General features: G+C 38.3%; 2 protein-coding genes across 2 annotated transcripts; both read left to right on the top strand.

The window, feature by feature from the left end:
• Window positions 1–1,300: 1,300 nt before the first annotated feature.
• Window positions 1,301–6,832, top strand: arfrp1 (ADP-ribosylation factor related protein 1). The gene is made up of 7 exons (XM_034868297.1): window positions 1,301–1,679; window positions 2,023–2,110; window positions 2,964–3,046; window positions 4,200–4,281; window positions 4,497–4,567; window positions 5,170–5,270; window positions 6,243–6,832. The coding sequence occupies exons 1-7, from the start codon at window positions 1,587–1,589 to the stop codon at window positions 6,328–6,330; spliced, it is 606 nt and encodes a 201-aa protein (XP_034724188.1). The 5' UTR covers window positions 1,301–1,586; the 3' UTR covers window positions 6,331–6,832.
• Window positions 6,833–10,696: 3,864 nt separating this feature from the next.
• stmn3 (stathmin-like 3) lies at window positions 10,697–27,029 on the top strand. The gene is made up of 5 exons (XM_034868895.1): window positions 10,697–10,962; window positions 19,722–19,817; window positions 21,381–21,559; window positions 23,658–23,849; window positions 26,792–27,029. The coding sequence occupies exons 1-5, from the start codon at window positions 10,932–10,934 to the stop codon at window positions 26,849–26,851; spliced, it is 558 nt and encodes a 185-aa protein (XP_034724786.1). The 5' UTR covers window positions 10,697–10,931; the 3' UTR covers window positions 26,852–27,029.
• Window positions 27,030–27,663: the final 634 nt, after the last annotated feature.

Below are 27,663 nucleotides of genomic sequence, written 5' to 3'. Positions count from 1 at the left end.
TGGGAAGCTCCATGTCAGCTAGGACTCTGGGAAGCTGCATGTCAGCTGTGGCTCAGTAAAGGTGCACGTTAGTGGAGTTTCTGGATGGCTGCACGTCAGCGGAGGTTCTGGAAGGCTGCACTTCAGCAGAGGTTTTGGACAGTTGCACAGCACGTGCTCCGGTCCACTGGACAACACGTGTTCTGGCTCGCTGAACAGCGAGGACTTTGGGATGGATAGAGGTTGTGCATGGCGCCGGGACCCATATCGACCACATCCCCTCTTGCGGCCTTCATGGTTCTCCAAAAAAATAGCCAGGCAGGTACCCTCAAAGGACTGCTGTTGGTCGGGGGGTTTTGCTGACCCGTCGGCAGTAGGGCAGTCTAACAAAAGTTCTGGGAAAGCAGGCAAAGGGGCAGGCGTGGCAACAAACAATGCACCAGTCAAGGTGTTAGCAGACTGGGAAGTAGGCAAGCGAACCCCCATGAGGTACCTGGCAAAGGAGGGATCCTCCTTGTGAAAGGACCACAAAAATAAGTCATCCGCTTACCATCTGAGTCCATGGGGTAATGGAGAAGCTTGAACTCTGGTGGGTCCATCTTAGGTCAGATCCTTTTGTTGTGTTCGTGAAGGTTGAACCCAAATGCAGAAACAATAGGAAAAGAAATTACCTTTATTTAACAACAAAAAAATCCATAAACTTAAGGTGTCCAAAACAGCAGGTCCATAGAACATCCATATTATCTATCCAACATTATCCATGATAATCTTTTTGAAAAAGGTTACAAAATAATGTTGTTATTGCTAAGGTTAAGGTCAGCTACCTTGCTAACTTCCTTCCAATTCTAAATAAAGAAATAGTTTCTTTGGTTCTTATTCTCCTGAATTTAATCGCATTGCACTCCTTTTCCCACTTTAATTACAATTGTGAGTCACTAAGATTGGCAGGTGGTCTCTTATGTCATTAAGTATTATTCCACTTAACCAGTTTCTTTCCACACTGTTTGTAAAAAATAGTATATATCAGAGTGGCACCATGACACATTATTATGGTTGGTTTTGTGATTGTTGAAAAAAGACTCAAACTATACAATGTTTCAATAAACTCTTCCGTTAATATGTGTTTGTTAGTAGGTCAATGCAATAAAGGTTAATAAAATCTTTATTGGGACAAAACTACAACCATCACTTATTCACAAAAGTAGCCTAGTTTTACAATTCTTACACGACACGGTTTATTGTGAAAATCTGAATTACAGTTCGTTAAAGTGATTTCCAGAGGAGGGCAGTAAAACGCCTAGTGGCGTCTAAACTGCCAACATTTACACTTAGAAGAAGAAAGTCGTACTTCCTGTTAGATTACACGTCGCGTCCGTGGCGTAAGAGAGCTTTAAATTAGGAAATTAACAAGAAACGTCGACTTTTACTGAGTTGTTTGCTAAATGTACGACTGTCGGTTACTTGCATCTATAGACGTGTTTATTAATCTGGTGATAATGCAGCTGTTTGCCTCATATGTAGCTAGGCTAAGCTATGATAGCAAGCTAATTTAGGCAACACTAGTTAGCAACTAGCATTACTTTTGTTGTTTACAAATTTGTGTCAAGATGTATACTTTACTATCTGGATTATATAAGTACATGTTTCAGAAGGACGAGTTCTGTGTTTTGATCCTGGGACTGGACAACGCTGGGAAAACAGTAAGTAACATATACATATATAATTTAAATTAATATGTTTAGCGTTAACGTTAACTGGTTCGTATTGTCGATTGTGTTATTTTATGTTGTGCTGCATTCATCCCTATGTGGCTTTGGCGTCTGTCAGTCTGGGCCATAAATGCCCACATTGTTTTGTGAAAAGTGAAATTTAATAAATAAAAAATTGTCATTAATTGATGCACCTTCGTTCAAACCTTCGTCCCATACCTACTAAGTGTGTAGCTATACTTGCCTGGTGGTAGCCTAACGTTATATGTCATGAATCATTAAATATAAATGTGTTTAGCTGTTTATTGATTTTACTGTTGTCTCCCTTTTGCAGACCTTTCTGGAACAAACCAAAACAAAGTTCAGTAAGAACTATAAAGGAATGAATTTATCAAAGATCACAACCACGGTTGGCTTGAACAGTAAGTGGATGTTCCAGTATGTCTTTAGGCTGACTGCCCCGGTGGATCCCCTTCAGTTACAGCTGTTGTCAGCTGAGTTGGGGCTAAAAGATATGAGGAAAATATCTAATTTTGATTTTTGACTGATGTTGTGATAGCAATACGATTCACGATATTGGTGGGAATTCAAATTTTTGTATCATTATTGGCAAGACCCCGTCTGCAATTTGGAAATTGCACCAGTCTATATTGCGATTTTGCTAAAATTTGATTAACCATGCAGCCCTAAGCCGAGTGGACAATGACTACTTGCGGCCAAACTCAATGGAATTGTAATATTTAAACTGGTTTATTTTCAATGGTTAACTACAATAATTCTGATTTGCTACGAATTATTTCTATGGAGCAGTATATTAGTGTGTAGTTTATTTCTGAAAAGACAAACTCAGTCTTAATTTTACTTCACCTCTTCAGTCTATAATCCCTTGATACTGCTTGTCTTATAATTAACAATAGGTGTTTAATTCCTTCACAGGGCTGGGCGATATTGAGAAAATCAAATAACACAATATATGTGGCCAAATATATATTGTTATATATTGCTAATCTGGATATAATGACTACGTGGTTAAAGGCAAATAATAGAACTGCCATAACAGTAAGTAAGTAAGGTTAAAAAATTACTTTACTTTAGTGTAATGCAGCCTGTAAAACCAGGAAAAGAGAATACTTGTCATATTAAAAAATTCAAAATCTAAGATTATATCTAGTCTCCTATCACAATATTTATTAATATTGATATGTTGCCCAGCCCTATTCCTCCCGCTGTTCTGCAGTTTAACATTTCTCATTAATATCTCCCTTTACTTCCCAGTTGGTACAATTGATGTGGGCAAGGCTCGTCTAATGTTCTGGGATCTGGGAGGTCAGGAGGAGCTCCAGTCTCTGTGGGACAAAGTGAGTGAGGAATTCAACACCAATAAAATCCTGAGGTGGAATCTTCCCCAGCCTCATACTGACACACAGACTCACACTCACTCTCTTTCACACACACACACACACACACACACACACACACACACACACACACACACTCACACACACACTCTTTTTGAAATCCTCTGTTCTTCTTTTTGTGTAACTGCCCAAATCCAAATCAAACCAAAGCCCTGATGTCCAGTAATCCACATTTTTATTTGGACTCAGATGAGTTATATGTTAATGCTAATGGGTAGAAAAGCCACAGTTGGGTGAAAATGATGATCAGATATTGAGAATTAATTGGAAGTATTGCAAGAAAAAAGCCCAATATTTTAAGAACAAAGTCTTTGAGAATTTAACCAGGTGAGAGCAAGCTGTCAGCTTTCATTTGTCAAATTAGGAATGGGGATGACCCGAAGTTTCACCAGTAAGATAGATGGATAGATATTAAATGTCCCTTGGAGGAAGTTTGTTTTAACAGTCTGTTTCATGCACATGACAAACACATCAACGATTGAACACGTCATCATCGTAGACTTAGGATATTGAATCAGAGATTTCAGTGCCCATTTAATGGGGCACGTTAGAGATGCGTAAGTACTGAATCTGGTCCAATCCACACCTGTGAATAAGTAAGAAGAAGAGAGCAGATGTAAAGGAAGGCAGGCTGCCTTGCAACAGTATTAAACACATACATGGTAAACTCTGACTTACTGCCAAACATTGCATTTGTTTACTGTAATTATTAACGTCACCTCCAAGAGTAAATTACTGTCCGCCTCTGATGTCACAAACTGTAAGTGGTCCTGTACCCTATCCTATTATAATGTGTAATTTAGTTCTAATTGCAACCATTTTCTTGCAATACTGTGATTTTTTCCTTCTGATATTTCATCTTTATTGCCAAAGAAATGGATGACTTTTCGTAAAATATTGAGACTTTTACATTTTTTTCTCATTACGTTATGAATTAAAAGTTGCAAATCAGACTTTTCCCTCCCTGTGGCTTTAATACTACGGATTAACTTGTATTTCCTCCTTCAGCAATTGTACCATGAGGCTAGCATTGCTATGCTGTTGTTATTTCAGCCCAGGAGTCTGCTCTGATATTCTTCATGTTTATATTTAGTACTATGCTGAGTCCCATGGAGTCATCTATGTGATAGATTCAACTGATGAAGAGCGCCTGTCAGAATCAAAGGAGGCCTTCGGTGAGTAACGCTTGTCTGTTGTCCAGTGAATAAAATGTTCTGCAACTTTTTTCTACTTAAATAATGATATTGTGGTTGACTGGCTAGTTTGACAGTTCAACCTTCAGTGAAAACAGTAGCAGCAGTGTTTTAGTGCAAACCAACACAAACTGCTTTTTTTGTGTGTTATGTTTGCTAAATTTTAAATCAATAATGTAACTCTTGTCCCCTTACAGAGAAAATGATCAGCAGTGAGGTGTTAGAAGGTGTCCCACTCCTCGTGCTGGCCAACAAGCAGGACGTACCGGTACTGTATGATCTCTTTGACTCACTGAGGCGGTGTTCAGGTTAATGCAGAATTATTAAAAGCCAAAACTGATTATTGTCTGCGGTTTGACCTTCCATTCACACTAACCCAATGTGTTGTTTCAGGAAATTCAAAACTCTGCACTGAAATTATTTTTTAATTTTTATGCAGGAATTTAACTGTCTGTCATGTTAACCCAATAATACAAATAATAAAATCATGAACTCCGTGTCAGTATGAAACAGCTAAAACAAACACAAAGTGTTGGTCTGTACAGTTGTGCTGTTATACAGTATGTAGCTGGCTGCTAGCATTCGGGACAATTTAGGAAGGATTCAGGATTCGGGACAACTGCGTTGATTTCGGGACGTCTGTTCACACTAAGCTTGTCCAATGTAAACATTTGCTGCTTCTTGCTTATTTAATTTAATTGGAAATGTAAAATCTTTAAGTTTAGAACTGTTGGTTGGACTGTACAAGCAATTAGAAGGCTTCGTGCCTAAGTCTTCTCCGGAATATACTAAACTATTATAAGAGATTATGATAAGCATGGTTGGTGTGGAGTTCTGTCTAGTCATGTCTTGTTTCTGCTCTATTCTCAGGACTGTTTGTCAGTGGCAGACATTAAAACAGCCTTCAGTGACTCTGCCCCGAAGATCGGCAAGAGGGATTGTTTAGTCCAGCCTTGTACGGCCCTAACAGGGTAAGACTGCTACTGTGTTCAATGGTCCGTTCCTCCAGGATTTCGTGGCCTTCTTTTAGAGTGTGTTGCTTTTGGAATGTCTATTCTCACACATAATGTTCATAGAAGTGCAAATGTACAACAAGAGATAACTTTTTTATTCACACTCTTGTGTCACATCGTTGAAAAGCTGCTTGCTATCGCCAGATGAATTTTGTTTGGCTCTTTATTTTGTTTTTTTTAATAATAATAATGTATACTGTTTATTGATCCCTAGTGGGGAAATTACAATTTACACTCTGTTTTTTGTTAATAACCACTACACACAGGCCTGAAATACACACATGCTCAGGACCTATTTATGCACTAATGGAGAGATGTCAAAGTGAGTGGGCTGCCAGTGCTGGAGTCCTGAGGGGTTTGGAGGGGTACGGTGCCTTGCTCAAGACCACCTGGCAGTGCACCTGTTTGTGCCTGAAGTAGCATCTCTTCAGCTACAAATCCACACTCCGTACGGGGGACTTAAACAAGTCTTCCCAACGGGAAGTCAAGCAGGGGACCATTTACTTGTTTTATATATCCGGTTTCCCGTTGTTCTATTTTTGAGTGAAAATGTTTGGCCTCATTTTGGTCGAAAGGCAACTTCACAATCGGTCTTTGTTGTCACTAGTTGTGTGCCGTCTGCTCGTTGTGTCAGTCCCTTAATATAACACACCTCATGTTGCCTTCCTGAAATATGTCCCGCAAAATCAAAACCAAACTCATTTTTAAGCACATTGCTAACCTCTCAATAGAATATGGCACTACGGGGACAGTGTAGTGGACACATTTCCTTGTTTTACAGATGAAAATGATTTGTGTTTAATATGAGTTTGTCTGGAGGCTGATGGATCTCAGTGGAGAACTCAGATTTCACCACTGGGGACCCCCCACCCCACCCCCCATCAGAAGAAATGAAAAATGTAATTAAATTACATACTTGTTTTGGTTCAGGGATGGAGTCAACGAAGGCATCGAGTGGATGGTGAAATGTGTGGTCCGAAACATTCACAGGCCACCCAGACAGAAGGACATCACGTAAGAAGTTACCAGCAGTCTTCACGCTTATGTTGGGCTGTGAGTTTCCCCTGAAGGACATTCCATGTAAGCCCTGGAGTCTGTAACTCTTCTCTCTCCTTGTGTTTGCTGCGACATTGGACATTGGTCTGGATATCTGCTTTTAGGAGTTTGTTCCAGACAGAGTGTGACAGTATGTTTTTATCACCAAGCATAATTTCCGATGTGCTTTGAATGGACTCTTTCCCGTGTTTCACTTTTTGAAGCAGTGTTGTGATTTCTTCTGCTTCGTGTGTGAGCAGCAGTCTCGGGTGCTGGCTGGACTCGCTGTGACTTTCTGCGTAGAGCTTCACTGACTGACTTCCCTGGAGCATTATTTCTTACATGACATACAGTATATAGTGTTTATACATACATATTATATAACTTTCTTTCAATCATGTGCATTATCACTGTCAAACTCCTGCATCGTCACTGCTGTTTGTTCTACAAAGAATCCAGTGTAGTAGAATCAGGGCATGTTGAGAGAATAACTACTCTATCAGTTCTATACTTTCCAGTGTTTATTGATCTATTGTTTAGCATCATTTTGCTCCTAGTCCTCCGTGGCTCTCCATACAGACTCTTGCAGCAGCCAAAACAGCAACAGGCTTTACACACTTGTGTGTGTGGTACACATATGATCCAATGGCCACTAAACTGTTTTTTTAGGTTTCTTTTATGTTATCTGTATATCCTTTGGGTGTCTGTAAAACATTTATAGTTTGTTTAAAGCAAACTTTTTTTATTGACTTTGGAAATGTTAATGTCCATAATTGGCAAAGACATTTGAGCTATGTAACTGGACACTATATGTGTAACAACTACATGCACATAGTGTGCTGAAAACTGAGAAATCTTTCTGACCTCTGCAGAATCACTTTATACGAGTAGGTCAACTTGGGATGTATGAAGTGAAGATTAACAAAACAAAGCTGACGTCCTCATGTCAGTCACATATATGGAAGATGATAAAAATAAATCTCTGATTTTAAAGAAACAAACTCTGTCATCTTTTAGTTTGACTAATGTGTCCTGCTGTCACAACTCACTCAGGATTGTATCAGGCTGTGACAGCTGATTATATTCTATTTCGTACATTTTTTACTTTACTACTGCAATCAGTGAGTTTAAATGTAAGATGTCATTATATTCGACTCTCCAAAACACAACATAATCTATTGTCATTATGCACAGCTATTTGGTTGTTGACATTATTTTGTACTTATTGTTTTAATGCCTGAATGATGATGATAGGGAGAATATAAACCCATTGATGACATAAAGGAACATATAATTATCTATATAATTAATTATATATATGAATTTTTGCATTTCTGGAAATGTGTGTTCAGTCACCTGTCATGATTCCATTCAAGGTCATGTCAACCCCTAGCAGAAATAGACATTGTGCCTCTTGCTTTTGGTTTTAGCCAGCAATAAACCAGATTATCATAAAATGTTGCTCTCCTAAAGAATTTGAAGAGTAACATTAGAATTGTGTGAATGATCAAGGGTCATAAATGGGAGCAACAGTTAATGCATGTCTGTATCAGCAGTGGGAAAATGTCAAAGAGCTAAAAACTTTTGCAATCTTTTTTTTTAGTCTTAATTTTTGAAACATGGTCATGTGAGGTGGAAATTGGGCGTCATACCGTACTAAATTTAAACAGCCCATCACAAAACCAGGACACACTTAAAGCGCCCATATAATGTTCATTTTTAGGTTCATAATTGTATTTTGAGGTTGTACCAGAATAGGTTTACATGGTTTCATTTCAAAAAACAACATTTTTTTGTAATACTGCACATTGCTGCAAATCCTGTTTTCACCCTGTGTGTTGAGGTCTCTTTTTTTAGCTACAGAATGAGACATCTCATTTCTATACCATCTTTGTTGGGAGTCACACCAGTGCAGTAGCAAGGTAAGATCACATCAGCTAGATAACTCTTTCTCCAGGTTTGTTCAGTCCAAAGCAGGATTAGCTGGGAGACTTCTTCTAAACAAGGGGCATTTGTGGAATACCGGCAGAACAGGGACATGGAAGTAGTTCTTTTGGTGATTATGGTGAACTAGTGTGTGTTGTAGCAGTGTTTTGCCATTGAGAATGAGCTAGAATGCTACTGCTAGCATGCTACAGGTTAGCCACCCCGTCTCGGCTAGTGACGTAGAAAGCTGTGGAGATTTAGAACAGCTCACCCGGAGACTGAAGACAGAGGACGTTCAGAAACTGTATCTCACTCAAAACAGCATGGATAGTTTTTTCCCAAGTTTGTATGCGTTTGGAAGCACCAGAGACACAAAATAACACCCCAAATCCCAGATTTTTTTCATAAAATGGGCACTTTGAAACTCACAAAAAGATTAAAGAAAATTTAAAACAACAAAAGAAAAGTGTTGAAATAACAGATATAGCTACACATAAAGACAAGTGCACTTTCTCTTACAACCACCATCACATTACAGAATGTTAAAGATAATTTGGGTAGTGATGGTTTGGTTTGCTCCAATTAAACAGAGTGGGTGAGAGTACAGGCTGGAATGTGACTTTAGTTAATGTGAAGAACCATGATGAAAGACACCCATACAAACCTTAAATCAAGACAAATATTTGTGACATCCACAAATAAGTCAATGGAAAAATGACCTGCATTGAATTCTGTGAAAAGAAACAGGAGGACATATTTTATAATTATGAGCTGAACCTATATTTTTTCAAACCATTGTCAAAGTTCTTTTTGGTTATTTTATCCATATGTGTTGCTCATAATGTCCTGTTGATTCCCAGTATTATTCAATATAAACATTTTGGCTCCATAGCTAGGATCCTTTATCTAGCAAATTTGACATAAACAGTCCTTTCAACAATCAGCACAATGGCAATTTAAGACCCTTTTTATTGGGGGCTCAAGTTATCAGCTCAAATTATAATTATATATATTTTTTTTTTAAATCAAATTCAGAGCTTCAAGTTAGAGTTTGTGAACTTTTACAGGTTCAAAGGGTTTGAAAAAGGTTTAATATTTTGTTGTGTCTGTAGCCGATGCTATCCACCTGTAACCCAGTCGACGAAAGGGTTGGCCAATCGGAGGCGGTTGTGACCAAGGTTGTTGCAAGTCTCCTCAAAGCGTACCTCCTATAGCGCCATTTTGATGCTAAGAAGCCATCACCTGCCGTTAGCATTCTGGAGACTGCCATTCATTTTGCTGTTACTTTGACAGTAAATAACTTTACATCTGAAGTGTTGAAAGACTCTCTTTGTCCACTGTTTATTTCTAAAGAAACACAACAATTTGTAAACGCCTCCTTTACCTTGTAGCTCACATTTTGTCTCCGTAGCAGACGTTTCTGTAAAAATTGGCTAACAATTGTGTCATAACCACCGACTTGCTGTTGCATAGTCAACAAATTACCGTACAGACACGAGAAGCTTGCAGCCAGTTTCGACTTTTTTAGGTGTTTAAGTTTAGTTACTAATGTTAACTAGCATTTTAGTTAGCAATAATTAGCCTGCGCCTATGTTATCTCCTAACATACGCTTTCCATCTCTGCAAGATTGGGAATGATTGAGATTTCTCTTGGCACAGCTACTAGAAAACTTACAACTGTCAGACAGGTTGCTCATGTCACAACAACGTTGTCAAGTTCAGTTAGAGGCTGTTTAGTAATGCTCAGCTAACACCAGAAAAGTTACTTAATAGCCTCTTAATGAAATAAACAAATAAGAAAAATAAAAAATGAAATAAATACATTATGTGTATTACTTTTTAGACTCCAGTGTTTTCTCAGTTTGTACTACATTATTAATTATTCCCCATTGTCACCATGGTGCATTAAACTCTAAAATATTGCGTACAGGGATCTACAAATGTTCCTCTGTGGTGTCAAAAATCACAAACTAATATATTGAAGTGGCTATACTGTATATACACTGCCAAAGTTAGGACAATTTTGAGTATTCATTTGCCATTGACTTGCCTTTTATAAAAGTTTGACTGTTCAATTGTGTGCTAATTATAACCACTTTATTCCTTGCATGACATGTCACTCACTGTAAAAGTTATGCCTACCATCCACTAGAAGACTCTGAAAAGACTAACGTCTGACACCATCTAAAGACACAGACTAACTCTTTTACATCTATATATAATATCACTACTAAGACTTAAAACTTAGGATAATATCAAACACCTTTGAGTTTGGCAAAGGAGTCGCCCCATGCTGGATGTTAATAAAGCATGCTGGAAATGAGATAGAATGCTTCACTTTTCAGGCACAGAAAAGATGCCGCCCACACACACACACACACACACACACACAAACACACACACACACACACACACACACAATTCCCACTGGTTGTCCATTGTTCACATAGACTTGTGCACTGCACCATATAGATTATAGACTCAAGCCCATCTTGGCGCTGTCTCTCTCTCTCTCTCTCCCTCTCCCTCTCCCTCTCTCCCTCTGTCACCCCTCCTCCTCCTCCTCCTCTTTCTTGATCCTCCTGTCTAAATCCTTCACATTCTCTCCTCTCCTCCCTCCAGCAGCATCATCCGGCCCTCTCCTCTTTCTCCACAGTCATGTCAGCAACAATGGCCAGCACAGTATCAGGTAAGAGGACATGCTCCACACCAGCTCATTGATTAGTTGAAATTGTTTATTATTATTATGCGCAAGTGGAAGGGGGATGTTCTGCCTATTTATTTCTGTAAGTCTATTTGATAATGCCGAGAGCCAAACGGGTCTGTGTATCTGTGTAATTGTCATGGCAACTGGGGTTTTCTTCTCATTGCGCTGGGGCTCTGATGTAGATAATGGACCCTCCCATAGTCTCATACGCATGTAGGCGCAGCCAGATTCTTCCAGAAACAGCAGGTTATCTATCATTCCTCTCCAGTAGCATACAACCACAGCTGAAAACACAACAAACTAAACAAAGATTCACACTGAGACTGTCGACGGACCGAGCATTATTATCAGTACTATTCTAGAGACTTTATGCAGCATGTATCAGTGATATTATATAATTTGGTAAAACAATTCAATTTATAAATGAAATCTTTGGGAGTAATGTTTAAAAGCTGAAATCTCAACTAAAAGTGCCACTATACAAGTATTTATACTTTATGGACAGCTGCGTTATCTAGAAATGTTTTAAACGTGTTAAAACATGGTTTTATCATGGCAATATGGCAATATCTCCATCATATGGTGAGTTATTATGTGTTTTACCTTTCGACCTTAGCCTTATGAACTTTGAGGCGTATCAAACTCTTTGAACGGTGTGTCCATTGGATGATGCTGATTCTACTAGTATAGGCCACGCCCATTCCGCCTCTAAAGTTCTTATCTTTTGCTTCTATTGGCATACATTCCATCTGATCTTCAGCAATACAAACCATATTTAGATGACTCTTAACAGAACATGGGTTTGTTTTGGGGTGTTTCTTTCCATTTGGCTGTAATTGGTTACTATACTTTTTTAAGGTGTGGCTTGATGCATATAACAGTTCATAACTCGTCAATGCTAATTTGGATTTCAACCAACTTTGGGAATGTTAGGGCTGACAAATGCAACAGTAATAAGGCCATGAGGGGGCAGTGGACATTTTGTTGTCAAATTTAAAATATCACTAAAGTCTCTACGAAAAATGACAGTGAAAGAAAATCAAGTAATCCAAATGTTGATACACTCCTGTGAGTGGCCTTGACCCTAACATTCAAAGTCAATGCCTAACCTAAACCATCTACGCTCATGTGCAGAATGGATCAGTACAGTACGTAGTAGTACAATGTACTATAGGGTTAATACAAATGATTAACTACAGCCTTTATATCTATTATACAGCTACAGGAAGTTGGAAGAACCTTCATGGGAGCCTTGTGCTGTCCTGTGGGTCTGCTCACATTCATAGTGTCATGCTACTAGCTACCGCTAACGTTAGCTATAAGCCAATAGCCGGCAGTTAGGGAACAGAGACGTTTTTAACCTAACATCCACGTTACAGTCATTACAGCATACAGCCCTAAGATGTATTATAAGATAATACAAAGATAATATACTGCAAATGATAAATTACAGTCATAATATTTGTTATTAGAGCTACAGGAATTTGGGAGAACCGTCATTTGAGCCTGCAGTGCAGTCCTGTGGGTGTGCTCGCATTTATATGTCCGTTCATAATGCCCAGTTCAATAACTCTAGATTCCGCTATTAGTGCATCCTAAAGATTTTGAAATAGAATTGTTTACATAAGGACTATTAAAGTTTGTCGTGGATACAGACTAGGCTATTCTACTAGACAATTTAACCACATCGGACAACAAAAGTCTTCAGCTGTTTCAAAGGCGGGGCAAAGCTTGTATAAAATAATAATATAACTATTTAATGATGTGGTTGCTTCACCCAGATGATTACTCTCTGGGTGGAAAGGAATAGACTGCTGACTGCAGCAGATTTGGAGACACTATTTCATATAGAAGTGTTTCTATGAAGAAGAAATTCTTCCTCTGTGTAATGATGCTCTGTGTCTAGGAGAAAAGAATTCCATAATGAACCACATGGTTGGGACACTGAGAGGGACTATAAAATCCATCCTGATGAGCATCTCAATAATAAATAACCCTGTGGTGATTGCTCTTCCTTCCATTGCCAGACCTATCTTTACAGCACTGCAGGATAAGATCTGGCTACACCACACATACATTTTGGGATAGGAGAAAATTACGCTCTTGGTTGCTTGTATTTCTTCAAAGGTGACATGGTACTCTTTAGATGCTTTTATATAGACCTCAGTGGTCCCCTAACACCATGCCTGAAGTCTCTTTCCTGAAATTCAGCATTGGTGCAGAATTAAAAAACTGTGGTTAGATTTTTGTAGTAGGCCATAGCCTTTTCAGCAAGTTAAAACAGAAGAACAGAATAGGCATGTTTAGTAAGCATTATTTTCAGAATATGTTGCTCAGATGGATAGATGCAAATACGTTACAAATTACATTTTTGGGCATGTATACTGTATTCTGTAACGGAATACGTTCTGAATGTATATTTCCCAGCACTGAACATGAGTTATTTAAATTAGCTGAGATATGATTAAATCTAATTTGCTCTAACCAGTGTATCTTCGTGTGTAGGGAAGAGCCGGGACAATTGAAACGCGGGACGGATTCCAGTTTTCTCCGATTGTGATGATGATAGACAGACTTCCTTTGGTCAACACATAGAGCATTTTAACCTCCTCCTATTAGCCAGATATCTTTCTGTTATTTCCTTTTATTGCGGATTTACAGCCAATAAACAAGTTTTGGTTGTCAAAAGTAAACTTCATTAGCGGTCACATTTTTTCAATTGTTAATGAGTGTTTTAAATTTAAAGGTTTGACTGCACTCTTGTTCTGTAGACCATTTAGTGTTCTCTACAATCCCAGACTTTTCCCAGAAGTTTTCTCATGTTATCCTATAGAAACTGAAGGGTCGGGTGGCATTATTCTGATGTCCAGTGGTATAACCCATGTAAAAACCTAGTGAAACGACATTTTCCACAATAGAAACATGATACAAATGAAAAAAGCTAACGTTCTAGCTATAAAAATGGCCGACTCAACCACAGAGCATGATATTTCAAAAACCGCTTCATTCGCGCTTCAGGATGACGGCAATTAGTTGTTAACAGACATTTACAAAGATGTATACCCTGTAACAATCCATCTAAAACCATTCATAATATATAGTAAAATATTAAAGTTGTGGGAAGTTCATATGGCTTAAACGGTTTTGTTCAAAGCTGAAAATGCAAGTGTATTTGACAGATGACAGGTGTAGGTTGCTATTGACAAAATATTAGCTTTCAGTGCGATACAACCACTTTTTAAATTGTTTTAATCCCACCAATCGGTCCCTAAACATCCCAGTTAGAGAGGGAATGTGTAAACATATTCTTTGTAAATCTTTACAATCATTCCCCAAAAGAACCAAGCAGGCTATCAAAATATTCCAAACTTGCCATTTTCAGTGTGTAATGTCCTGGAAATGTACTTCCGTTGGTCCAGACTGCATCATTCATGACTAAATTTGACCTGCATGTGGAAAAGTCAATGTTTTCTCAACAAATGTATCTCTCATTTGGAAAACATCCATCTTAGCAACTAAGCACTTTGCACTTGGCACTTCATTATTTTTTAATTCAATTTTATTTATAGCGTCAAATCACAACAGGAGTCATCTCAGGACACTTTACAGATAGAGTTGGTCTCCATAGTATACAGAGGCCCAACAATTCCTCCAATTATTTTGTTCTGTGAAACATTCTGAGCTGCAAGTTTGCACAAAAGGTGCTATATAAATTAAGTTGATTTGAACAGTACAGAATAAGTCAATGACATGTTCCAACCAATCGGTACATGCCTTTATGAACAGCAGAGGGTGTGTTTCCACATCAAATGTGGTGCAAGTAAACTTTCGGCCTGGAGCAATGTTTACGTGTAATGTTCACTTGGTTGTCAGTTACTGTTTTGGATTATACAGAGAAGTGTTGCTGTTACAATTCACCAGCACTTGTAGCCTCCAAAATGATCCAACAGTAGAATCATCACCTCTCTAAAACAGCTTGAACACAATTGAACATTCCAACCTTCATGAAGGTAGAATAAATTGTAGGACTACTATGTGCACCTTATAAACTGGCACCTGATTGTATGTGGAATGTATAATGGATGTTACTGTGTCTCTAATTGAAACATTTAATGTCACAGACCTTCAGACTGACACCCATTGAACCACACAGGAAACTGTCTGAGTAAACGGTTTCAACTGGAATAGTGTGTGTGATGAAGATTATAACGGTCATACTTATTTTTGTCATGGAGATCCTTTACATTTGATTAAACCAGAATTAAATTATAATAATAATCATTGTTTTTTGGGGTACCTCTGGAATCCTCTTTGTGACTTGCAGGGTTGGACCCGGACCACATATTGAAAAAAATCCCTCACCTAATGGATTTTATTTGAGGTGTTGAGAGGTAGACCAATTACTTACACTTCAATGGTATCACCCTGGTAACACCCATTGGGAGCATGACTGGCTGTTATTGCAGGTTTATCAGCAAGGCACACACACACACACACACACACACACACACACACACACACACACACACACCCTTTGCACGTTTAGTGGACAGGTTGTTTAAATATACCTAAAATAAGTGCTTATGTAAACCCTTTCATTGTTCATGCACAAGAAGGCTAATGAACCGATTTGCTCAGGCAGTTTCTTACTAAGAATAATAGGATCCTACTGACACAGTTCCTTTTTCTCTGTGCTCTTCCAACTGGTTTGACGTGAGCGGGGTAAGTTAGAAAAAAAGGTGTTCTCACATCCTCCCATGCACCCTCCAGATTCAACTATATTTGAATCCAAAATCTGCTGAGACTTTGGTGTCTGACTTTGGTCACTGTGAATCAAAATCATCCAACACAGTCGTAATGAGGTAGATTAGCTTAGTTTTTCATTTGTTATAAATAAAAAAACAATAACACAAACTATTAGTTGGAAATGTCCTGCTCGGTTGTGAGAAACTTGAAAATGGTAATAATTATTAATATGGACATTGTTAAAGATGTGCATAAAATAAAAATTAGACCTATATGTGGTTGTCCGTTGATGGCATCACATACCCTTTGTGCATATGTCAGCGTTGCTTGTCTGCCAAAAGCTGTCATAGATTGGCTTTATATCCAGTTTTAAGCCCCATTAAACACTACATTGGACATCTGGATCATTATCGGAGAAACAAGCTAGGCAAAGCAGCTGTCCTGCGTGCACCCCCACCACCCCGCCGCTGACGAGGCGAACAGTGTTAGACAAACAGATTTTGATCGTGAAGCTGTTTTCACTGTGTTTACCTGCCATGCCTGTTTCTTAGATGACAAAAATTCATTGGAGCTTGTTTGTTGGTTCAAATATTCACAGTGGCTTGCGGAAGTTAGATACTTGAGAAGTTAACTTCCTCGGGTTCAGTTGTTTTATCAGTCTTTTGCCCTGTTATCAACACACAATCATTTCCTGTTGGTGCTGTATGCAAATAGCTTTCGAAGCTTTTCTTCCCAAACAGGTTGGACTTCATGCCGTGACCTTGCCTGTTGCATCTGACTATCATCCTGTTGAATGACTTTGAGATCTTTTTTGCCTATGCCACAGCCCTGGACACCACAGGAACATTTTGTACTTGTAATGAGATAATCCACTGAGTTCCTTGGAGAGTATGAATGAATACTGAGCATGTTTAAGGTGTTGTGTCAGCTGGCTGTACAGTCTACACCTGATTAACTTTATCTTGCTGCACTTTCTTTTCTAACATTTTTCAGGCTCTTCTCATTCATTTCTTTATACCTGTACCTATATAAATGAGTGCATAATAACCCATGTTATAGTCAGCCGGGACATGCAGGGCTGCCTCTGTGGAAGAAGTCAGGTGCATATTAGTTTATATCCTCAACGTTCCACTTCCAGAATTGCTCCGATGCTGCAGGAAATTCCACCGGATGCATGTATTTTTGCTAACGTCCGTTTCCTTCCACTTTCTTTTTGTTTGCGTTCTAAACTCCAGTGGATTTATGGGGACTATGGTTAACTGCTCCTCAGATCTCTGCCGGGTTAATCCAGACAGCTAACTAGACTATCTGTCCAATCTGAGTTTTCTCATGCAAATTTTGAACGTACAGCTGTTCCAACAAAACAAGTTCCTTCCCAAGGCTTTTTTGCAGCAGCGTCATGCAGAATTTAGTGCTGCCCATGACGATTGTGATTGGTTTAAAAAAAAATGCAAATGGTAAATAAGAGTCAGGTCTGTACTTTGAATACACCATTGGTTCATGAGGTTCCACCTTCTCAAAGAAGAAAATAAATAGATATGGCACTGGTGGAAGAAACCTATCTTGATTGCATAGAACGTTTGAAGTTACAAGAGGTAATATTGAGAAAGTATTGTTTTCTTCATTAACAATTAGAAGAAGGGGTGTTGCAATATTTATTGGACCCTGCCATTTAAGGTGGTAAGCTGTGTTAAAAAAGATAGTAGTAGATAGTATGCAGGACATTCTTATATACTGAATTGTAAGGTTTAGCTGTCACTGGCAGCCATGTATAGAGCACCATGAGGTTACGGGTGTTATCGCAGCCGTTGCAGTTGAGTTTAGCCGACAAAAGTTAATTTTCCTTCAGCTTTTCTTAGCTGTATGGTATGTCCGTATGATTCATGAAAACAGTCTGTGTCATATTGTAATTAAGGCAGCTTTTAAGGGCAAGATATTCTAATAATGAATGTTTTTAATCAATTGGATCACCCATCAGATTATCTTATTATTTCAAAAGGGGACATAACTAAATGTAAATACAGTATTTGGATGTGAACATAAAATGAGCTCTATGCAAACAGCATCTGAATCTGTGCAGATTATTTATTTCATCAGATGGGTTGTTTTAAGCAGAATGAAATATGAGTGATTCTATACAGGTATTATTATTTCCTCATGATCCTATAATGAATGCTGGTGCTTTAAAAAGGTTCAGGGGCACAATAACACTTTTACTGACAGCAGCAAGCACCAGTAGGTTGTGCAGCCAGAAAGGGAATTTGAAGTGTGAATAATTCAGAATCATCCGAAAAAATAACAACTTTTCCTGAAATGCCCTGTAATTTGCTGTAGTTTGTGTCATGCTATAAAAGCTTCCTGGCATTAAAAGGATTGTTTCACTGTGCTGTAATTGGCTGCTGTTAATTTGTAACAGTGTTACATGTTAATTTCCTCTCCTTTAAGAGTTAAATAGCATGAAGATTCTATAAATCACATCACTGTAGTCTAAAAATTACATGAAAACTGCCTCAATAACCCTTAACGTACAAATCGTGGGAAAGATGTTTTTATTTCTGTAGAAATAGCCAACTTATTGCCTGAGTTGGCAAAACAGATTCTCAACATAACAGTTGAATGAAAGCTTTTAGTCAATCTAGATGCCGAGATATTTGTATTCTGTGACTGTTCATAGTGGAAATATGTAGTTTAGTCTAATCTATAGTTATGGTTCTGAAAAATAGCATAAACCTTGTTGTTTTATCCACTTTTAATACTAAGTCTTAGGTCTTTAAGCAACTCTTGCAGAATGTTAAAGGAACGTGCATAATACAGCACTGTGTCATCTGCGTACAGATCAGCATGACATTTTATCAGTGATGTTGATGTGAGCCATGTATGTTAAATGATTAAAAAAAAAGATTACCTTCAATTTGCACCGCAGTCTTTTCATGTGTTACCCCAAAATCTGTGACCCATCTGAATGTGTGCTCTGTAGTCCTCTCTACCTGCCAAAAGTCATTTTTGATTTCCCAGGAAAAATCAGACCAGGCCAGCAAAACTAAACAAAAATAGCGTTCTTTTCACTATTAGTCACGTTTGTTGTTAGAGGCCATCATGATCATTCATGATTATCAGATGAAAAACAACAGAATGTTTCAGAAACATTTAAGAGTTACATATTGTCACTTTAACTTTCATAATAACAGAATTTGATTTTATAAAATCATTATTTATTTATTATTTTCCAAAATGCTCTTTTTGTGAGTCTGTTTTTGTTCCGTTCTGGCATTTTCCCTAACACTTTAATTTCATTCCACTTTTCATGACAGTGGTGTTCACCATACTCCTCTCTTAAGTTAGCAAGCTCAACAACTGCCACCAAATAGAACTTGTTAACTCCTGTTAGCAATAGCAACAACAATGCTAACGTTATTTGGAATCAGCTAACAGGCTGCTGCTGTAGATAAACACAGTATAGAAATATTACGTGACTTCAGCAGTCATAAGAATACTGTTTTCCACCACATTTGGATGACAACTGCACACACTGCTCATATTCTATAAAAATAAATAATAAACATAACATCGGTGATGTCATCCATTGGTTTGTAGAGTTTTTGAAACCAGAAGTTTGCATTTTTGCCGTCGCCTTGGAGCCGGAAGTGACCATATTTAGACAAAAGGGGGGAGTTGGCAAGGATGTCTGAGCCAGCGGTGTTAATGGTTTAAATGGTGCCTCGCTAAGCTAAACGCTGAAGAGAGAAAGTTGCCGATTTTCAACCCTTGATGAGAGTCATCCAGCTGAGTTTTTACTGTTGGGTAAATGGGGGGTGTGTTTGTGTTTTAACATTAAACCATGTTAACATTAAAATGAACATATGTCTGAAACATGTGGCTAAATAACTAAATAAATTCCCCGTAAAGGTAACTCAAGTTTAATTTTGTCCAAATAAATTGACATGGTCTTCAGTAGTTTCAGATTTAACATTTTGTCTTTTATCTCACTGTGACAGCCTACACAGACAAGATCAAGGAGATGTCAATGCTGTCTCTGCTCTGCTCCTGCTTCTACACACAGCCACATCCCAACAGTCTCTATCAGTATGGAGGTTAGTCTGTCTGTCAGTCTGCCTGCGTGTCTGTCTGTCTGTCTGTCTGCCTGCCTGCCTGCCTGTCTGTCTGTCTGACAGACTGTAAATAGACCAAAAGTTTCCTTGGTCCGTCCACTGCCCACTGTCTTTCCACAACAATCAGTGGTTTGGTTGAAATGAACCCTTAATTTTCTCCATTTACATATACGTTAAAATTACTGTTTATTTACATAGAGTCTGTTGAGTGTGGCAATTTATGAGCTCTTTCATGTTTAACAAAAATGTCTATCTCTGTAGGGATCCTTTCCGTTATGTTGTCAAAACTCTAAATAAATAATCTGAACCTGTCAGTGGCTAAAAAACACTTTTAGTGGATCGTTGATGATACTGCCAGTTACAGCATTGTTGCTCAATACTGGACCAATTTCTACAAACATTTTTCACATTAGTCACTTAGACACCAATGAATGGGGAAAATACGGTGCCGGTTACAGTATAAGTACCAATAAAGTCCTAAAGACAAAAAACAACTTAATACATAGGTGTTTGAATGAACCTGTGGTTGTTGAAACTTGTTAATGCTAACATACAGTAAAAAAAGAAATATGTTGTAAATATTGACATACCTAAAAATGCATGAAAAGAGCAAAAGAGAAGAATGCAAGGATATGATGTGAGTGTTCATTTATAAAGCTTACTCCCTTGGGTACACACGTAACTTTTGCAGAACTTTCCTTATCTGCATAATCAGACAAATCTAAGGAGATTTGTGAAATCGTTAAGTTGTGTCAACATTTATAGATTTGAGGCAGATAAAAGTCAGATTGCTGTATGGGACTAATACTCAACCAGGTTTTTGTGTAAGAGCACTGAACTAAAGTGCCTTTTTTGTAATAAAGTGAACATGTATTTGCTCTGCTGCACTTTGCACTGGGAGTGTGGCCTTTTGTAATAAACAAATAAATAGCTTGCTCACTTCAGAGCTCCAATGCCCACTTATAACCCTGCAGTGTGGAAACTAATGATTTGATTATGATCTACTCCCTTTTGACTAATTAAACATAGGCTACTTGTGTAGCCTTTTGGCCAAGTTATAGCCACTCTTATCCAATAGATACTGAATTTCTCAAATTGTCAGTATTTAGGTTACAAGCAGTTGTTGTGATGAACAGTGGCAGTCATAGTAACAATAAAACTAATGAATAATGGAACTATGACTGGAAATAACAATTGTAGCAGTTCAGGACATATTAGGGTGTTGCAGGGCATCCCCAAATACAATTCAATTCAATTCAATTCAATTCAATTTTATTTATAGTATCAATTCATAACAAGAGTTATCTCAAGACACTTTACAGATAGACCACACTCCATAATTTACAAGGACTCAACAGTTCTAGTAGTCTCCTCCAGAGCAAGCAACGAAATACAGCAATTTTGACAACAACGCTGAGACACAGAAGATCTGTATCACCCACCACTCTTGTGTAAAAAAAAAAAACAAGAGCAAAAGGAAAGAAAGGACAAAAACATGCACCAAAAATCAGCTCACTAACTTGTGTTTTATTGGTGTTGTGTCAGACCTGGAGGTGAAAGGATTGAACAAGCGAGCATCGGGACAGTCATTTGAGGTCTTTCTTAAACATCCGGATCAGTTTGGGGACAAAAGCCAGGCTCAACCCCTGCCTTCCCCCCCAAGGAGGGAGGTTTCCCTGGAGGAACTCCAGAAGAGGCTGGAGGCTGCTGAGGAGAGAAGGAAGGTAAGCACATGTGTCATCAAAGTATGGGCTCATGATGGAGTACCATTACACATAATTTTGTTAGATTTGACCTAGATAAAGGTGATTCATCTGCATTGATCCACATTAAACCTATGTTTTCAATAAACAACATTATGCTCTTAATGTAATATTAACCCATATTTAAAACCCATAATAGAGTTAACTAAAGTTTTTGTCATTGTCAAGATCTTAAAAAGTTAATTTTATATATATTTCTGTGCAAAAGTCTTAAGCAGGTGTGAAAAAAAATGTTGTAAACTAAGAATTTTTTCTTTCAAAAGACAAATAAGGATTTTCTTTTTTATCAATCAGGTTATGATGAAATTGGTTATTGTGTTGTGATTTTATAATAAGAGCAGGATGAAATAGTTATGCTATTTAAACTTAATTTTTTTTATTTAGTTTCCTTTTATAGATGTGTGACACTTTCTGATAATTGCTGTATTTGCAGCTTTACTAAAAAGATCACCTGGCAGGGATTATTTTTAACAAAACAAAAGAGGGGCTACATTTTGTATAATCAGGTTTAAAAATGTTACATGTTTAATATAATTGAACAGTTGTTGTTGTTGTTCTGCTATAGTGCTGTTTAAAACGTGTAGTCATGAAACGTAGTTGTTGGCTCTATTTGATTTTATTTTAAAATCAAATAAAATAAAAATTTAAAAATCTTCAGATTTCTAGGAATGAAAGCTTTCACATTGTGTGTTGTGCTGGCAGTAGCCTTCGGGACCTGGTCTGCAGCTGTGCAACCTTGAAACTGTCTCTCACAGACAAAACGTTTTTATTGTGAATATCAAGTTGTTCTCCAAAGGCAACAAACAGACATAGATGTTAAATAGATGTATCTATATTACCATTTGATATATTTTGACTGCAAACTAAGATTCCCGAGGATAAAGCTTGAGTCTGCTCAATGATGTGTAAAGAAAGATCTTAACCATCACTTATCTTTCTCAATCTCAATTTGGAGTCAGACAATTGTGAAGCAGCACTACTCTGGTAGAACAGCTCTTTTGAATGCTACACTTCTGCAAGACAATGATTCGGAACAGGTTTGCAGAATGTACAGTATGGTAGTCCAGTGGTTACCCTATAATGGACAATTCCAGACACTGTAAAGACTTTAAGGAGTGCCAGCTCAGCCGCCACCACCTAACTGGCACAACAAATTGTTATGGCATAATTATAGCCGCATACATTGGCATAATTAATAGGGTGTGCAAGACGACAATTATGCAACATAAAAACAAAGACAATAGACCTACAGCAGAGCAACAGCATCAAACGTCACTGAATAGGTAGTGTTGGGATCAAGCAGTACAAAAAAAAACAGTTACAATATGGATGTAAGAAATAACCGTTGACTGTAAAATGAATGGAAAGGGCAAGTGTGACGTAACCCATTGGTTTGTGGAGATCTGCTATGACCCATCCTGGTTGCAGATATGACGATTTTAGATGAGAGGAGTGTCATGGGAATCAGAGATTTCGGACCAAAATGCAGTGGTGAGCTTGAAGATGTATTAAATGAAAATTCATACAAATAAAAGGTGTCCTGAATGCAGCAGGCAAAGAAATCCAAAATGTAGAAGAAAACAAAATAAGAACCACATAAACAGGAAAACCGAGGCAAAACGGTTGCATCGGCTGTGAAGCGGGGCGGCTGTGGCTCAGTGGTAGAGAGGTTGCCTGCCAATTGGAAGGTTGGTGGTTCAATCCCCGCCCCTGCAGTCATTGTCGAAGTGTCCTTGGGCAAGACACTGAACCCCAAGTTGCCCCCGGTGCTGCGCATCGGAGTGTGAATGTGTGTGAGTGTGTATCTGATGAGCAGGTGGCACCTTGTACGGCAGCCCCGGCCACAGTGTATGAATGTGTGTGAATGGTGAATGTTTCCTGTAGATGTAAAAGTGCTTTGAGCAGTTGTTAAGACTGGAAAAGCGCTATATAAATACAGCTGATTTACATTTACATTAACTATTGGTTTTTCAAGAATCCCTGCCAACCCTAAATCCCATTGCAATAATTACCGCCATCATCACAATGACTTCACCCTCACTGTCTCTGTGCCCTGTAGTCCCAGGAGGCCCTGGTGCTGAAGCAGCTGGCAGAGAAGAGGGAGCACGAGCAGGAGGTTCTCCACAAGGTGCGCGTGGTAAACGAAATCTTCAGTAAGAGGACGGAGGAGAAGCTCATCCAAAAGATGGAGATCAGCAAGGAGAACCGGGAGGCCCACCTACATGCTCTCAAACAAAGGCTGCGCGAAAAAGCAAGTCCACCCATTCTGTGATTATTTGTGGGACCTGAATGTTTCTCTCCAACAATTTGGTTTTTCACACCAACATAAAGTGGACACCATCGCCATTTTCCCACATTAATTAGAAGTGTTCACACATACTGTACCTTAAAATATAAATAAGTTCGTACAGTTTACCTGTTGCTTACATGTAGAGCAAAGACTGTGGCCTCATGGCTGTGACTAAGAAACTAATGCTACTTGATTAAAGCTCTATTCTGTTCTATTAGAAGATTAAAAGTGTAAATAATATTACAATATTTCAGGGTATATCTGGGATGATGACATTCTTGATCACACAAAGAAATACTGAACCACAATATATTATTTTATCAAGAACATACAATTGCAACAAAATAAGTGTTATGGTTTTACAAGTCAGTTAACAGTTTGAGTCAAATATTCAGTAAAACCAAAAAACTACTCAAAGTGAGATTCAGATTTTGTATGAAATGTAAATAGTACAACACAGTCAACATCTAAAGTTTCCAAATGAACAGGCAACTAGTTGGAATGGTGTCATTAAACTTCTTTAAAATTATATTTATTATTTTAAAACAGAAATGATTTCTATATGTATGTTATTGTTGTGAAAGATATAATATCACAACCCTAGTGGACTAACAGGCATGTGTGCCTTTTCTTAGTCAACTATCTGCAAGAAACCCAATAAGTGTATTATCCGAATATATTGAACTATTCCTTAAGATTTCAGTCCTGGTTAACTTAGCAACACCCCTGGTTACTGGTGGTAATGATAGTTGTGTTTTTTAATAAAAACTGTTTGAAATTACACCTCCGCCCCCCCCCAAAAAAAAAAAACATGCCTACATTTGTTGTTTGTTCAAGTAGCAATTACGAACTACAGTATATTTAGGTTTCAGGTGGTGGTGCCCTCTAGTGCAGATAGTAATTAAGAAGCAAAGCAGGAAGGAAGTGATGAGGGTGGTTGTGGTGTTGGATTGGTCAAACAAACTGGACCTTCACCCAGGAGACCGGGGCTCATGTCCTTTTTGAATATACAAGTAAACAGAGTTGCTAGTGTTGAACACAGATTTTTATTATTTTTTTCTATACGGAACAAATGATTTTAACCCAAACCACAAGCTTTTTCTAAACTTAACTAAGGACTCTGGTTTAGATATGAGGTAATTTTACTGCCACCGCTAGGATGCTAATTTATGAAATGCTCCTGTGGGTCGTATTAGACTGGAGGAATAAGGACTTATACTGTTTAATGGTTTGGACTGGACACTAGAGATTGCAGAAGTTCACTCAATGCAGATTTATTTGCAAGAATGTACAGTGGCCCTGAAGTGCAAACCATCAATTTGGTGTTTTGTTGTTGTGTTGTGGCGATTTTTTGCCGTGTTGTGGTGATTTGCTGTTGTGTTGTGCCGATTTGCTGTCGTGTTGTGGTTATTGGTTGTTGTGTTGTGCCAATTTTGTGCGTGTTGTGCCAATTTTTTGCCGTGTTGTGGTGACTTGCTGTCGTGTTGTGGTGATTTGTTGTTGTATTGTGGTGACTTGCTGTCGTGTTGTGGTGATTTGTTGTTGTATTGTGGTGATTTGCTGTTGGGTTGTGGCGTTTTGCAGTAGTGTTGTGGTGATTTGCTGTTGGGTTGTGGCGTTTTGCTGTAGTGTTGTGGCGATTTGCCGTCTTGTTGTGGCGATTTGCTGTATTGTTGTGACAACTGCCGTTGTGTTTTGTACTTCAGGGCTACCAACACATCAACCAACATAACCAGTTGAACCACTATCTTTTCATTCAGCGGGGAGTGTCCGCTAGCTTTGAACTAATTCAATTTTTAATTCAATCCTTATTCCCCGTCTCCACTACTTCCCTTCAGATTTGTGTCTAGGTCTTGGTGACCTAGACACTTGGTCACATCGTTGTTCAGGAAGATTCTTAGCAGATGTTAATCAAACAGGTGTTGTGAGTCAGATGGTTTCACAATATTTCAGCTATTTCTGGAGAATAAGTGTACTCAGAATGTCTTGGTTTCTCCACATACTTGCCAAATCGACAGATTATATTTTTATATTTATCTAATTATTAATTTAGTTGTCTAAGCACAGCCTAATTAGTGCCTTGAGATCTGTTACCAAGACAAGTGTAAGACACTACACGTGTGGCATTAACTTAATAATTATTGTGCGGTTGCAACTTACAATGACTCAGGTTGTATGAGAAAATAATTTATTTAGGAGACATCGTCATTGTCAATAAAAGCTACGTCTTTAATTCCCCCAATGGCAGTGGCTGTTTTTCAGCATTATTAAATGAGCACTCAAGTCATTCCCAGCCCCTGACTCTGTCCCTGATGGCAAATTCTAGTTCACTTCTCATGAAATGCAGCAGATCTTGTATTTAAAGACAATGTGTTTGTTCATAAAACTTTACTAAGCCAGGGAAAAAAATGGAGCAATTATATGCCATGAATACTGTACAAAATAAATACATAGATTAGTAAAAACAGTTGAAAGCCACTGTTGATGTAACTTAGTGATTCTAAATGTTTCCACTTTGGACACATTCATCCATAGTTTGACATGCAGCATGTGATGCAGGTATCACTGGTGGTTGTAAACTAGAGTGAATTACTACTGCAAAGTACCTGCTCTCAGCCACCACCTTTGTTTTTATATACAGTAGTATATAGAAACAAAGGTGGGGGCTGAGAGCAGGTACTGTATGCTGTTAATCATTAACAGAAACTAGACATTTTTATTCAACCACCAACCCCTCAGGACGGCTGAACATTAAATAGCTTGTGTTTCCAGTCTACCGAGATTAAAACAAAGTAAAGCTGTACCTTTAAGTTTCAACTTCAACAGAAGCCCTACTAGTAGTCATTAAGTTTCATTTCGCATCATGTGAATGACAGTTTATAGTTTATTGCTTTATTTTACAGGAAGTCCACGCTGCTGAGGTACGCAGGAACAAGGAGCTTCAGGCTGGCCTCTCAGGCTGAAGAGGTTTTCTACCCTCTGTCACTGGATGAAACTTTTGAAATCTCTTCTGTGTGTCAACGTTTTCCTGCTGTTCAGAATTCACCTTCTTTATATCACCCTACAGTGCACCTTCCGGGACCCAAACTAGTTGTTAATCAGCACCAAATACTGTTACTCGTCTGTTTCATTTTCAGTAAAGTGTTTTGATAGCAGAGTCAAGTTCAGCTGAAATAAAGTACAATCCTGAGCCAAACAAGGTCTGTGTTCTAAATATAAAATTGCTTTAGTAAAGTAACAAAAAAATATGGCTAAATAAAGGTAATAACGATGATACATTTACTGTGAGTTTGTCATGACTCCTACCAGGACTGCCCAAGGCTTTTAAGGCCTGTGGGCCAATGTGATGTGTGCACATTGAAAGAACCTTCAGCCCAAAGAAATGAAGCAATGGAGCAGCTTAAAGCTCTAAAACAACATTTTAAGTTGTCAAGGGGGCAACAACTGAACTGTGTTAAGAAGAGGAAGTTCATTAGATAATTTAGCCAAAATAATTTTACTACCATGTTACATTATTAATACTGGGTTACTACAACATAGTTTTACAAATGAAGTTCACTTCAGTTGACAGCTTGTTAAAGGTCCCATGGCATGAACATTTTTCACTTTATGAGGTTTTTTTAACATTAATGAACTCCTTATAAGGTCATAAGGGGCAAGGTCCCCTTCCATTTCTCTACTTTGCCCACCCAGAGTATTCTGCCCACCAATGAGAGAGAGACATCGTGGCTTTCAAACGAGCAAAGTGACAGTTGGTCAAGACCACACCCCCAGC

Source organism: Etheostoma cragini, chromosome 4, assembly GCF_013103735.1.
Source record: "Etheostoma cragini isolate CJK2018 chromosome 4, CSU_Ecrag_1.0, whole genome shotgun sequence".
NCBI lineage: Eukaryota > Metazoa > Chordata > Actinopteri > Perciformes > Percidae > Etheostoma > Etheostoma cragini.
This window is presented reverse-complemented; position numbering and strand designations above follow the sequence as displayed.